Below are 14,154 nucleotides of genomic sequence, written 5' to 3' on the forward strand. Positions count from 1 at the left end.
AAATTCAAATCTGAGAAACTAGATGCTTTCTTGTACATGGGTCTGATAGATATTTTAAATGTGCACTGCTTAAGACAGATACATAATCAGGGTGCTTCCACAGTTCAGAAATGCTTCACACACAGAAAATAACCCTGCAAATATTAAAATCCTGAACCCGATCCATTGAGTTTCTGACAAGGGGCCTTGGACCTTGAACATAAACCCTGTTTCTCTTTCTACAGTGGTGCTGTCTGACTGCTGAGTGTTTGCAGTACTTCCAAATTTTATTTCAAATTTCTAGCATCTGCAGCTTTTTGATTTCCACCTCACCCTTCATGACTGATGTGTTCACTGTTCCAAAAAGAGGATTTCCAAAGTTGGTTAGGAAAGGAATACATTCTGATTCTTGATTAGCCTTTTACCAATTTCCATGCAACTTTATTTATTGAAGGACATAACAATTTGAAGGGCAAATGATTCAAAGTTGAACCAAAAGTTGCAGCAGCAATCCTGCAACCACTGTTTACTATAATCTGGGAATGGAGCAAGTACCTAAGGACTGGACAAAGGGTGTCATTGTTAGGGTCCCCAAGAAAGTAGTGCTAAGTGATCACTGGTGTGGCATCACACTTTTGTCAGTGCCCAGCAAGATTCTCGCCAAAATCATTGTTTAATGGATTACAGATGCAGTCAATGTGTGCTTGAGGAAAGAGCAAGTGGGCTTCAGGAAGAGCAGAATCTGTGTCAACCAGATCTTCACGCTGCGTAACATCATAGAGCAGTGCACAGTGTGGCAGAGACAACTGTGTATAAATTTCGTGGACTTTGAAAAGGCTTTTGGTAACACCCTCCAGTGAATTCGCAGATATACAAGATCCTTCTAAAAATCGTCCGGTTTATCCGGAGTTTCTATACTAATTTTGCTTGCACAGTTGGGGGTTGCAATTTGAGCTTTGAAGTCAAGACTTCAGGCAAGGTTGTGTGATGTCAGGGGTATTATTTAACCCGGTGATTGACTGGGTTATGAGGCAAACAATGAAAGATAAGCAGAGAGGCATTAGGTGGACTTTATTCTCTACTTTAGAAGATCTTGACTTTGTGGATGACCTCATGTTACTAACACATACATACCAGCACATACAGGAGAAAACGCAGCACCTATGTACCTTTGGTGGACAACCTGGACTTTGAGTCAGCCAGAGAAAGACTGCAACCATGACCCTCAAAGTAGGGTCTCCTCCTCCCGTCAAGCCATATGGCACTGAGTTACCCAGAACCAGCAGATTCACCTACCCGGGCAGTATCTTTCGGTATATGAGGAATAACCAAGTACAGCATCCACACCATGGTGAAGCTCTACCAGAGCTGTGTTCAGTCCATACTCTTGTACAGGTCAGAACGCTGGTACATGATAGACAGCAACCTTGCCAAGCTGTCATCATTTGTACACCAGGACCATTTGTATTTTTTGGCTAAGAAAGAGCTCCAACCATGCCCTACACCTTCAGTGTCATCAAGAGACTATGGCCACCATCATCATGAGGAAATGTTGGAGATGGATTGGGTACACGATGAGACCATCATCAAGACAGCACTTCATTGGACCCTTGAAGAGCGAAGGAAACACAGGAGACCTATGACAACTTAGTCCAGTACCGTAAAGGCAGAAATGAGGACCCTGAGTACACCTAGAGCACAATAGAGAAGATGGGCAAGGACAAACAGAGACAGAGGACCTTCACTGCTGCCCTAAGCACCCGTGGCATAACGGGCAGTAAATAAGTTTACTTATTGAAATATTTTCCCATGAGAATCATTTAGCATAACAGGCTACACATATTTATTTACACTGTTTCTTTCATAGCTAATCACTGATCAGTTAATTTGTAGAGAAATAATGTCACTTTTGTGGAGTGTAAAACTAGAAAGATTGTTGACTGTGATCTGGACCAGCACTTGAGAAAAAAAAAGAGGCAAGAGGGAAAGGAGTAGAAGACAATTTTCCATGCATGTTGAAAACTTTTAATAGTGACAAATTTGAGATTAGTAAACTACCCAAGATCTTGAGCAACTTCATTACTTTTGCTGTTTATTAAGAGTCATAAAGAGATACAGCATAGAAATAGGCTCTTCAGCTCACTGGCACATTTTGACTATCAACTACCTATCTTGCACTAATCCTCTATTATTCATAACATAGAACAGTACAGCATAGTAACGAGCCCATGATCCCATGATGTTGTGCTGACCTATATAAACCTACCCCACAATTAATCTAAGCTGTCCCTTCTACACAGCCTAGAACTGGCCATATTTTCTTACATCCATGTAAGATTCTAAGTGTTTCTTAAATGTCCCAATTGTATCAGCCTCAAACACCATCCCCAGCAGTACTTACTACATGTACTTACCACTCTGCTAAAAAACAACCTCTGACATCTCCCCTAAACTTGTGTCCACTAACCTTAAAAGAATATATTGACCACTGCCTTCCTGCGGAAAAGGTGCTGGTATCCACACTATCTCTGCTTCTCAATCTTATATACCTCTATTAAGGCACCTCTCATTCCTTGTTGCTCCAAATATAAAAGCCCTAGCTTGTGTAACCTTTCCTCACAAGATATGCTCTCTAATCCAGGCACATCCTGGTAAATCTCCTCATGGCCTCGCTAAACATCCCACATCCTTCCTACAATGAGGTGATCAGAACTGAACACAATTCTTCAAGTATGGTCTAACCAGAGTTTTATAGAGGCAAAACAGTATCTCCAGGGACATGTCTACTCTAATGTTTTTCATAAGCTCCTTTTTTAACTTCAACATACTCCAGCACATTACCTAATGTATCTGACCTCACACTTGTCAAAGTCCCTCTCCCTGGAGAACACTGAAGCAAGGTACTCTTTACAGGCCTCCCATGCCTCCTCCACCTCCAGGCACATGTTTCATTTTCTGTCCCTGATTGGCCCTACCTTCATAATAGTCATCTTCCTGTTTTTCACACTCATGTTGAATGTTCTGGGGATTTCCTTAATACTACTCGCCAAGGCCTTCTCATGTCCGCTTCTAGCTCTCTTAGGTACATTCTTTAAGTTCCTTCCTGGCTAGCTTGTAACTCTCAAGAGTCCTGTTTGATTCTTATTTCCAAACCTTTAAGTGTGCTTCCTTCTTTCTCTTGACTAAATGTCCACCTCTCTTGTTAACCATGGTTCTCTCAACCTACCAAAACCCCATGCAAGTGCTTCCTGAACAACTTCCACATTTCCATTGTGCATTTCCTTGAGAACATGTTCCCAATTTACATTCCTATGTTTCTACCTAATACCATCATAAGTAGCCCTCTTCCAATTAAATACTTTGGCATATTGTCTGCTCTTATTCTTGCCCATGGCTATGCTAAAGGTTGGAGGGGTTGTAGTCTCTATCTCCAAAATGCTCTCCCACAGAGAGATCTATCACCTGACCAGATTCATTTCCTACTAATAGATCCAGTCTAGCCTCTCTTCTGGTAGAACTGCCAACATACTATGTCAGGAATTCTTCCTCAGCACATCTAACAAATTCTGGCCCATCTAAACCTCGTGTACTGAGGAACTGCCAATCAATATCAGGAAAGATAACGTCACCCATAACAGTGGGCCCATCATTTCCTGCCCTTGCAAAAGCGAAGTCTTTCCCATGGCCACATCATAATTCCATGTACATATCCGTGCTCTAAGGTAATCATTCTTGTTGTTAATACTACTTGTGTTAAAGTAAAATTCTACCCCCCTTGTCCTCAACTCTCCCCAGATTCTATCACTCACTCGGACGATTTACAGTGGTCAATTAAACACATATATCTTTGGAATGAGAGGGGAAACCGATGTGGTATACAAAATCCTCAAGCTGATTGAAGAACAGATAGCAATTAAGATCCTTATTCATTTGTTTGTAGACAACATAGAAAAGCAAGGTATGCATGCTATCCAAGCTCATGGCCAAAGTATTACAGAGAAATTTAGGTATACAGATGGCCAAGATGTCTTTCCATAGAATAAATGTTCTTCCTGATTCCATTTTGAATCATCTGTAACAATAAAAGTGCTTAATCTTTCATCAAAATAATGCTACATTTACTTCTAATTTTGCTTTTGACGAATGTAAAGAACAACAAAAATGTTAAGGAAAATAGAATGGTTTAAGAACAGTATATGATTTAAGTGCCATATTCTACTCCTTGACTGATTAAGATTACCTAGAGTTCTATCCTCAAGCTGTTTTTTTTGTTTGCCCAAAAGTTAAATGTTCTTGACAGGAACCCAAACTAACACTGCTCTTTGCAACACCACGTTACTACACAAATGAGCTCTGGCCATCTTTCCTGTAATTAAATGCAAATCAATTCTAGATATTAGAAATTAGAATTTCACCTTGTGGGTTATCCACTCTCTTCCATACTGGTAGACATTGTTAGCAGCAGAATTTAGTGCCTTCTGTATCACCTGGGCCTCAGGTAGCCAGCTGAAACAATTCAATGATCAAAAGGTGACATGAAAATTGGAGAAGCACAAGATTAACACATCCAAACAGCATTGCATGGCTTTTGTGTACACTGCAAAATCATATTATCCATAAGGTCACTGTTGTTACATACCCCGTAACTGGGTCACTTACCAGCAAAGATAGAGAGGTCCGTTGAAGTCTGATGGTACTATTTTTAACAGTATTTATTGATAAAAATACACAAAAATAATATCAATGCAAACATACAGATAATATACGTCGTCAATACTAAATCTAAAAGCGCGGGTATAATAATAATCAATAAGAAATAGCTCTATCGTTGTCTAGGGGATAATGTATTGTCCGACGGAAATATAAAAATCACTCGAGTTCATTCAGGCGGCAGCTTTTGGTTGGAGAGAGAGACGGAGGTTTTGGACTTGCCCGTTTTCCGTTTTATGATGTCGATCCTTCGAAATGACGTCGGTGGTGATCTCTTCCTTAGCTAAGCCGCCTTCCGTGGTAGGGCCTCAATCCCGGGGCAACGGGAAAGGACACATGTGGGCCCTCCACCGGCTGTCGCTATTAAACGCTGTCACGGGATTTCTAGCGTTTCTCCTGGTGCGTGTCAAAGGGGTTGTTCCCCAGACCCTCTTTTATCCTTACTCACGGGGTCTCAGATGTCAATCAGGTTGGGAGGATGCCATCCCCCAACCAGCCCACGTTGCTCATTCCTCGAGGACGTCGATGAACAGCACAGTGCTCAATATACAATTCCATCTCCAAGAGACAATGGCCGTTTCCCGTGGCTTTGTATCGTTGAGGGGCCAGGACATTCCAAACCCCCTGTGGATTCTGCATCTCTCTCCCATTTCCTGGGTCTCCTGACCTGAATTAATAGCGATCTTGCGATTCTCAAAAAGGAGGGGGCTAGTTTGTACCCTTCGGCCCCTCAGAGTTGGGCACAGGCGTAACACTGTTCATTCACCAACTACAAGAAAATTATTCAAAACAAGGTGATATTACATAATTTAATATTTTAAATTGTTTAAAATTATTTGTTAAAATCATCATCAATGGTCCTCCACTTCTTTCTTTGCTTTGGCAGCATGCTCTGGAATCTTCCCATGTCATCGAAAAACTTTATACCTGACTGACCTCTTAGCCATATTACTCTCTTTAGTTACTGATTACCAGCAAAGGCCCTTCAAGATTTTTAACATGTTAATCTGCCCTTTACCTTCCCTACCCAAATAAGTGCCATGTCTAATTCTCTCATCTCTAACTAGCCAAGCCACTCATTCTCTGCACCCTAATTTGTTTTGCTACGAGCGGGTTATGATCAGAGTCGAATCCTACACTGTATTCATAATCTAGCCAGAGTTAAAGATTTAACAACTTTCTCACTTTTCTAGCTAATGCCTCATTTAAAATCTGTATTGAACCTTATTATGTTGCAGATATCCAATTTTTACATCCACTGTATCATTTATTTTTCAGTCCAACTCATTATTTTAATTCCACAAAGTGTCAAAGTGTCTCGCTTGTAACATTTCTATATTTTCAAAGAAGTTAGTGAGAATTTATCAATCACAATTCTTCCTTTGGATGTTCATGCTGGCCATTTATTTCCTTATGCCTGCTATTTATTTATCTGGACAAATGGTAATTTCAGTCCTGATGGGGCAAGTGAAGTTACCCCTTCTGTCTGAGTCTTGAGGCTTCTGCACCTTCCTTCCTGATGGCTGCAGTGAGGAGAGAGCATGACTGGGTGGTGGAGGTTCCAGATGATTTATGCGCTGATTTTCTGCAACAATGCTTCATGTAGATGTGCCCAACAGTGGCGAGGGCTTTACCCGTGATGGACTGGGCCGTATCCACTACATTTTGTAGGATTTTCTATTCAAGAGCATTGGTTTTTCTATATAGACTGTGCTGCAGCCAGTCGATATACTCTTCACTACACATCTAAAGAAGTTCAGCATAGTTTTAGATGACATGCCGGATTTTTGCAAACTCTTAAGGAAATAGAGGTGTTGCCATGCTTCTTTTGTAATTGCACTTAACACGCTGAGCCTAAGACAGGTCCTTCAAAATAATAACACCAGAACTTCAGTGTTGCTGTCCATCTCCACCTCTGATCCTCTGATGAGGACTGGCTCACAGACCCCTGTTTTCCTTCTCCTTAAGTCAATAATCAGCTCCTTGGTCTTGCCGACATTGAGAAAGAAGCTGTTGTTACAGCATACTCAGCCATTTTCAAACTCCCTCCTATATGCTGATGCATCACCACCTTTGACTTGGCCTACGACAATGGTATCGTCAGCAAATTTGAATATGGCATTGGAGCTGTGTTTAGCCACACAGTCATAGGTGTAAAGTGAGTGTAAATGTAGAGACCTTGAGAAAGCACAGGTACATTTGCGTCAAGGATTATGCAGATACAATAAAAAGAAATGAAATGCAGACTACATAAAAAAAACTTGTAAACAAACAATGAGTGATTTTATTGCTTACTTTGCCCATTCCGGATGGTTAGCAACGGTCTCATTTATCAGATTGCTGGTGACTTTGATGATGTGAACACTTTCCTCATGAACCTACAAAAGCACAAAACCAGAGAACGAATAAAAAATGTTCTGGATTTTAAAATACATTTTCATTCACTTATTCTTGTAAATTAAGTTATGGCCAAATTCATATTATTTATTTTTATCCTATTGAATGAAGGCACTGCCATAAATTTGACATTTATTAGCTATTACTACAAATGGTAGAGTCTTTCTTGAGCAAACACGAGGAAATCTGCAGATGCTGGAAGGGTCTCGGCCCCAAATGTCGACAGTGCTTCTGCTTATAGATGCTGCCTGGCCTGCTGTGTTCCACCAGCATTTTGTGAGCCTTTCTTGAGTCCTTTAAAGTTGAAGTCTACTGGCAAATAGGGCACACACACAAAGTGCTAGAGGATCTCAGCAGGCCAGGGAGCATTTACGGAAATGAGTAGTTGGTATTTCAGGCTGAGACCCTTCACCAGTACTGGAGGAAAAAAGATAGGAGCGGACAGAAGGCCATAGAAGAAAGAAAAGGGGAGGAGCACCAGAGGAGGTGTGAAAGGGAAATGGGAATGAGGAATGGTGAAGGGAGGGGGAGCAATATGGGAAGTTCACGAAATTGATGTTCATGCTATCAGGTTGGAAGGTACCCAGATGGAATACAAAGTATTGCTCCTCTGACCTGACTGTGGCCTCATCGTGACAGTAGAGGAGACCATGGACTAACATGTTGGAAATGGAATGGGATGTGGAATTAAAATGGGCCACTAGGAGATCCCATTTTTTTTCTGGCGGACAGAGTGTAGGCGCTCAACAAAGCAGTCTCCCAATCTACGTCAGGTCTCACCAATATACGTTGTGCCACACTGGGAGCACCAGATACAGCAGATGACCCCAACAAACTTATAGCAAAGTGTTGCCTTGCCTGGAAGGACTGTTTAGAGCCCTGAATGTTAGCAAGGGAGGTGGTGTAGGGGTAGGTGTAGCATTTGTACTGTTTGCAAGGATAAGTACCAGGAGGGATATCAGTAGGGAAGGAGGAATGGACAAGGGAGTTGCAGAAAGCAGAAAATGGAGGGGTGGGGGGGAGCGAGAGATGTACTTGGTGATGGGATCCCCTAGGAGATGGTGGAATTTACTTAAGGGTTATGTGCTGGATGCGGAGGCTGGTGGGTGGTAGGTGAGGACAAAAGGAACCCTATCCCTGGTGGGGTGGCATGAGGGCAGACATGCATAAAATGGAAGAGATGTGGTTGAGGGGAGTGTTGATAATGGAGCTCCATTCTTTGAAGGAATAATCAGCATGGCTTTGTCAAAGGCAGGTCATGCCTGATTGAATTTTTTGAGAATGTGACTAAACACATTGATGAAGGAAGGACAGTAGATGTAGAGTATATGGATTTCAGCAAGGCATTTGATAAGGTACCCAATGCAAGGCTTATTGAGAAAGTAAGGAGGCATGGGATCCAGACCTTGCTTTGTGGATCCAGAACTGGCTTGCCCATAGAAGGCAAAGAATGATTGTAGATGGGTCATATTCTGCATGGCGGTCGGTGACCAGTGGGGTGCCTCAGGGATCTGTTCTGGGACCCCTTCTCTTTGTGATTTTTATAAATGACAAGGTTGTTGATTTTAATCTCCTAAATATTGAGTGGCATCTCACTAGAGCAAGGGGTTTAGATGGGGTGGAGATTGTTAGGTGTGTTCACGAACCTTTATGGTGACACAAAATGTAGATAAGCTTACAAGAGGAGAGGCTGTACTTGATCTGGTAAACACAAAGTACACTGCAAATGCTGTGGTCAAATCAAGACGTACAAAAAAGCTGGATGAACTCAGCAGGTCGGGCAGCATCCGTTGAAAGAAGCAGTCAACGTTTCGGGTCGAGACACTTCGTCAAGACTAAAGAAGGAGGGGGCAGTGACTCTATAAAGAAGGTGGGGGGAGGGTGGAAAACCAATCAGAGGAAAGATCAAAGGGTGGAGGAGGGGAAGCAGGGAGGGGATAGGCAGGAGAGGTGAAGAAGGAATCTAAGGGGAAAGCACTATGGATAGTAGAAGAAGGCAGAGTCATGAGAGGTGACAGGCAGCTAGAAGAGGAGACAGAGTGAAGGTGGGATGGGGGAAGGGAGAGGGAGGGGATTACCGGAAGATGGAGAATTTGATGTTCATGCCAAGGGGCTGGAGACTACCCAGACAGTATATGAGGTGTTGCTCCTCCAACCTGAGTTTCGCCTCATCATAGCAGTAGAGGAGGCCATGTATGGACATATCATATCATACTTGATCTGGTACTGGGAAATAAACCTGGTCAGGTGCCAGGTCTCACAGTGGGAAAGCATTTTGGAGATAGTGATCACAATTCTATCTCCTTTACCTTTGCATTGGAGAGGGATAGGAACAGACACTTTAGGAAAGCATTTAATTGGAGTAAGGGGAAATATGAAGCTATCAGGCAGGAACTTGGAAGCATAAATTAGGAACAGATGTTCTCAGGGAAATGTATGGCAGAAATGTGGCAAATGTTCAAGGGATATTTGCATGGCATTCTGCAAAGGTACATTCTAATAAGACAGGGAAAGGATGGTAAGATACAGAAATCGTGGTGTACAAAGGCTGGTGAAAACCTGTCAAGAAGAAGAGCTTACGAAAGGTTCAAAAAACTAGGTAATGATAGAGATAAAGATTATAAGGCCAGCAGGAAGTAGCTTAAGAATGAAATTAGGAGAGCCAGAAGGGGTCATGAGAAGGCCTTGGTGAGCAGGATTAAAGAAAACACCAAGGCATTCTACAAGTACAGTGGTATACAAAAGTTTGGGCACCCCTGGTCAAAATTTCTGTTACTGTGAATAGCTAAGTGAGTAAAAGATGCTCTGATTTCCAAAAGGCATAAAGTTAAAGATGACACGTTCCTTTAATAGTTTAAGCAAGATTACTTTTTTATTTCCAAAATATTTTCATTACTTTTTTATTTCCAAAATATTATTCAAAATACCAAAAAAGTTTGGGCACCCCTCATGGTCAGTACTTAGTAACAGCCCCTTTGACAGGTATCACAGCTTGTAAACGCTTTCTGTAGCCAGCTAAGAGTCTTTCAATTCTTATTTGGGGGATTTTCACCCATTCGTCCTTGCAAAAGGCTTCTAGTTCTGTGAGATTCTTGGGCCGTCTTGCATGCACTGCTCTTTTGAGCTCTATCCACAGATTTTTGATGATGTTTAGGTTGGGGGCTGTGAGGGCCATGACAAAACCTTCACCTTGTGCCTCTTTAGATAGTCCATTGTGGATTTTGAGGTGTGTTTAGGATCATTATCCTGTTGTACAAGCCATCCTCTTTTCATCTTCAGCTTTTTTTTACAGATGGTGTGATGTTTGCTTGTAGAATTTGCTGGTATTTAAACATACTTTTGCTCATTGCGGCCAAAAAGTTCTATTTTAACTTCATCAGTCCACAGGACTTGTTTCCAAAATTTATCAGGCTTATTTAGATACTCCTTTGCAAACTTCTGATGCTGAATTTTGTAGTCAGAATACAGGAAAGGTTTTCTTCTGATGACTCTTCCATAAAGGTCACATTTCTGCAGGTGTCACTGCACAGTAGAACAGTGCACCACCACTCCAGAGTCTGCTAAACCTTCCAGAAGATCTCTTGAAGTCAAACGGGGGTTTTGATTTGCCTTTCTAGCAATCCCACGAGCAGTTCTTTTGGAAAGTTTTCTTGGTCTTCCAGACCTCAACTTGACCTCCACCATTCCTGTTAACTGCCATTTCTTAACTACATTACAAACTGAGGAAACAGCTACCTGAAAACGCTTTGCTATCTTCTTATAGCCTTCTCCTGCTTTGTGGGCATCATTTATTTTTAATTTTCAGAGTGCTAGATAGCTGCTTAGAGGAGCCCGTGGCTGCTGATGGTTGGGACAAGGTTTGAGGAGTCAGGGTATTTATAAAGCTTTGAAATTTGCATTTGAAAGCTTTGACCTTTCCTAACAATGACTGTGAACAAGCCATAGCCCTAACAAGCTAATTAAGGCCTGAGACCTTGGTAAAGGTTATCTGAGAGCTCAAATCTCTTCGGGTGCCCTAAGTTTTGCATGGTGTTCCTTTCCTTTTTTCACTTTAAAATTGTACAAAACAAAAATAATGCACTAATCTTGCTTAAAATGTTGAAAAGAATATTTCATCTTTAACTTTATGCCTGCTGGAGATCAGTTCATCTTCTACTCGCTTAACTATTCACAGTAACAGAAATTTCGACCAGGAGTGCCCAAAATTTTGCAGGCTACTGTATGTGAAGAGCAATAGGATAAGACGTGAGAGAATAGGACCAATCAAGTGTGACGGTGGAAAAGTGTATATGGAATTGGAGGAGATAGAGGAAGTACTTATTGAATACTTTGCTTTAGTATTCAATACGGAAAAGGACCTTGGCGATTGTAGAAATGACTTACAATGAATTGAAAAGCTCCGACATATAGACATTAAGGGAAAGGATGTGCTGAAGCTTTTGGAAAGCATCAAGTTGGATAAGTCACCGGGACTGGACAAGATATACCCCAGGCTAATGTGGGAGGCGAGGGAAGAGATTGCTGAGCCTCTGGCAATGATCTTTGCATCATCAATAGGGACGGGAGAGTTTCTGGAGGATTGGAGGGTTGCAGATGTCATTCCTTTGTTCAAGAAAGGGAGTAGAGATAGCCCAGGAAATTATAGACCAGTGAGTCTTACTTCAGTGGTTGGTAAGTTGATGGAGAAGATCCTGAGAGGCAGGATTTATGAATATTTGGAGAGGCATAATATGATTAGGAATAGTCAGTATGGCTTTGTCAAAGGGAGGTCGTGTCTTACGAGCCTGATTGAATTTTTTGAGGATGTGACTAAACACAATGATGAAGGTAGATCAGTAGATGCAGTGTATATGGATTTCAGCAAGGCTTTTGATAAGGTACCCCATGCAAGACTTATGGAGAAAGTAAGGAGGCATGCGATCCAACTGGTGTGCCTCAGGGATCTGTTCTGGGACCCTTTCTCTTCGTGATTTTTTTATAAATGACCTGGATGATGACACAAAGGTTGGGGGTGTTGTGGATCGTGTGGAGGGCTGTCAGAGGTTACAGCGGGACATTAATAGGATTCAAAACTGGGCTGAGAAGTAGCAGATGGAGTTCAACCCAGATAAGTGTGAGGTGCTTCATTTTGGTAGGTCAAATATGATGGCAAAATATAGTATTAATTGTAAGACTCTTGGCAGTGTGGAGGATCAGAGGGATTCTGAAGTCCGAGTCCACAGGATACTCAAAGTTGCTGCACAGGTTGACTCTGTGGTTAAGAAGGCAGATGGTGCATTGGCCTTCATCAACCATGGGATTGAGTTCAAGAGCCAAGAGGTAATGTTACAGCTATACAGGACCCTGGTCCACTTGGAGTACTGTGCTCAGTTCTAGTCACCTCAGTACAGGAAGGATGTGGAAACTACAGAAAGATTGCAGAAGAGATTTACAAGGATGTTGCCTGGATTGGGGAGCATGCCTTATGAGAATAGGTTGAGTGAACTCGGCCTTTTCTCCTTGGAGCAATGGATGATGAGACGAGACCTGATAGAGGTGTATAAGATGATGAGAGACATTGATCATGTGGACAGTCAGAGGCTTTTTCCTGGGGCTGAAATGGCTAACATGAGAGGGCACAATGTTAAGGTGCTTGGAAGTAGGTACAGAGGAGATGTCAGGAGCAAGTTTTATTACGCAGAGGGTGGTGAGTGCATGGAATAGGCTGCTGGCAACAGTGGTGGAGGCAGATAGGATAGGGTCTTTTAAGAGACTCCTGGATAGGTACATGGAGCTTAGTAAAACAAGAGGGCTATGGGTAACCCCAGGTAATTTCTGAAGTAAGTACATGTTCAGCACAGCATCGTGGGCCAAAGGGCCTGTATTATACTGTAGGCTTTCTATGTTTCTGTTTCTATCTCCTTCGTTCTGGAATGAAAAGCCTCATTCTGACAGCAGATGCAGCGAAGACAGAGGAACTGAGAGAAGGGGATGGCATTTTTACAAGTAACAGGGCGGGAAGAGGAATAGTCCAGGGTGAGAATCAGTAGGTTTATAATAGACATCAGTAGATATGCTGTATCCAGAGACAGAGAGATTGAGAAAGGGGAGGGAGATGGACCAGGTAAATTTGAGAGCTGGGTGGAAGCTGGAGGCAAAGTTGATGAAGACGACGAGCTCCACATGGGTGCAGGAAGCAGCACCAATGCAGACGTTGATGCAGCGTGGGAAAAGTTGGGGAGTGACACCAGTGTAGGCTTGGAATATAGACTATTCCACATAGCCAACAAAAAGGCAGGCATAACTGGGACCCATGCAAGTACGCATGGCGACACCTTGTTCGAAGGATGCAGGAGAAGCCAAAGGAGAAATTATTGAGAGTAAGGACAAGTTCTGCTAGGCAGAGGTAGAGGGGAACTGGTTGGGTCTGGTGTCCAGAAATAAACAGAGAGCTCTGAGGCCTTCCTGGGGTGGGGGCGGGGGATGGGATGGAGCTGTATAGGGACTGGACATCCATAAGATGCTCGTGGCCAGGGAACTTGAAATCATTGAAAAGATCAAGAGCATGTGAAGTGTCACGGATGTAGGTAGGAAGGGACAGAACCAGGCGGGATAAAACAGAGGTACATAGATATAAGTTCAGTGGAGCAGGAACAAGCAGAAACAATAGGTCTACCTGGACAGGCAGGTTTGTGGACCTTGAATACAGGGTAGAAATGGGATTTGCAGGGTGAGAGAATGATGAGGTTGGTGGCAGTGGATGGGAGATCCCCAGAATTAACAAGGTCACAATGGCGTGGTAGACAATGACCTGGTGCTTAGTGGGATGCTATTCGAGGGTTAAGTAAGAGGAGGTGTCTGGCAGTTGTTGCTGGACCTCAGGAAGGTAGAGGTAAGTCCACCAGACTACTAGAGCACCTCCCTTATCTGCGGGTTTGATGGTGAAGTTAGGATTAGTGCAGAGAGAGTGGACAGCAGAGTATTCGGAATGAGTTTAGTTGGATTTGGAAAGAGCAGTGGTGAAGTCGAGACTTTTGATGTCCCGTCGGCAGTTGGCAATGAAAAGATCCAGCGAAGGCAGAAGACCAG

The 14,154-nt window shown here is 42.7% G+C and overlaps 1 protein-coding gene across 4 annotated transcripts in view; it reads right to left on the minus strand.

Moving 5' to 3' along the window:
• The window catches only part of tmem245 (transmembrane protein 245), a 124,789-nt gene that overhangs the window by 37,654 nt on the left and 72,981 nt on the right, over window positions 1-14,154 (minus strand). For all 4 annotated transcript variants that reach the window (XM_073054291.1, XM_073054290.1, XM_073054289.1 and 1 more), the window contains 2 exons: window positions 6,985-7,067; window positions 4,395-4,485 (listed from right to left, as the gene is read on the minus strand). In XM_073054291.1, coding sequence (XP_072910392.1) covers window positions 4,395-4,485; window positions 6,985-7,067 — 174 coding nt within the window. The remainder of the gene's footprint in view (window positions 1-4,394; window positions 4,486-6,984; window positions 7,068-14,154) is intronic.

This window comes from Hemitrygon akajei, chromosome 8, assembly GCF_048418815.1.
Source record: "Hemitrygon akajei chromosome 8, sHemAka1.3, whole genome shotgun sequence".
In the NCBI taxonomy this organism is placed as follows: Eukaryota; Metazoa; Chordata; class Chondrichthyes; order Myliobatiformes; family Dasyatidae; genus Hemitrygon; species Hemitrygon akajei.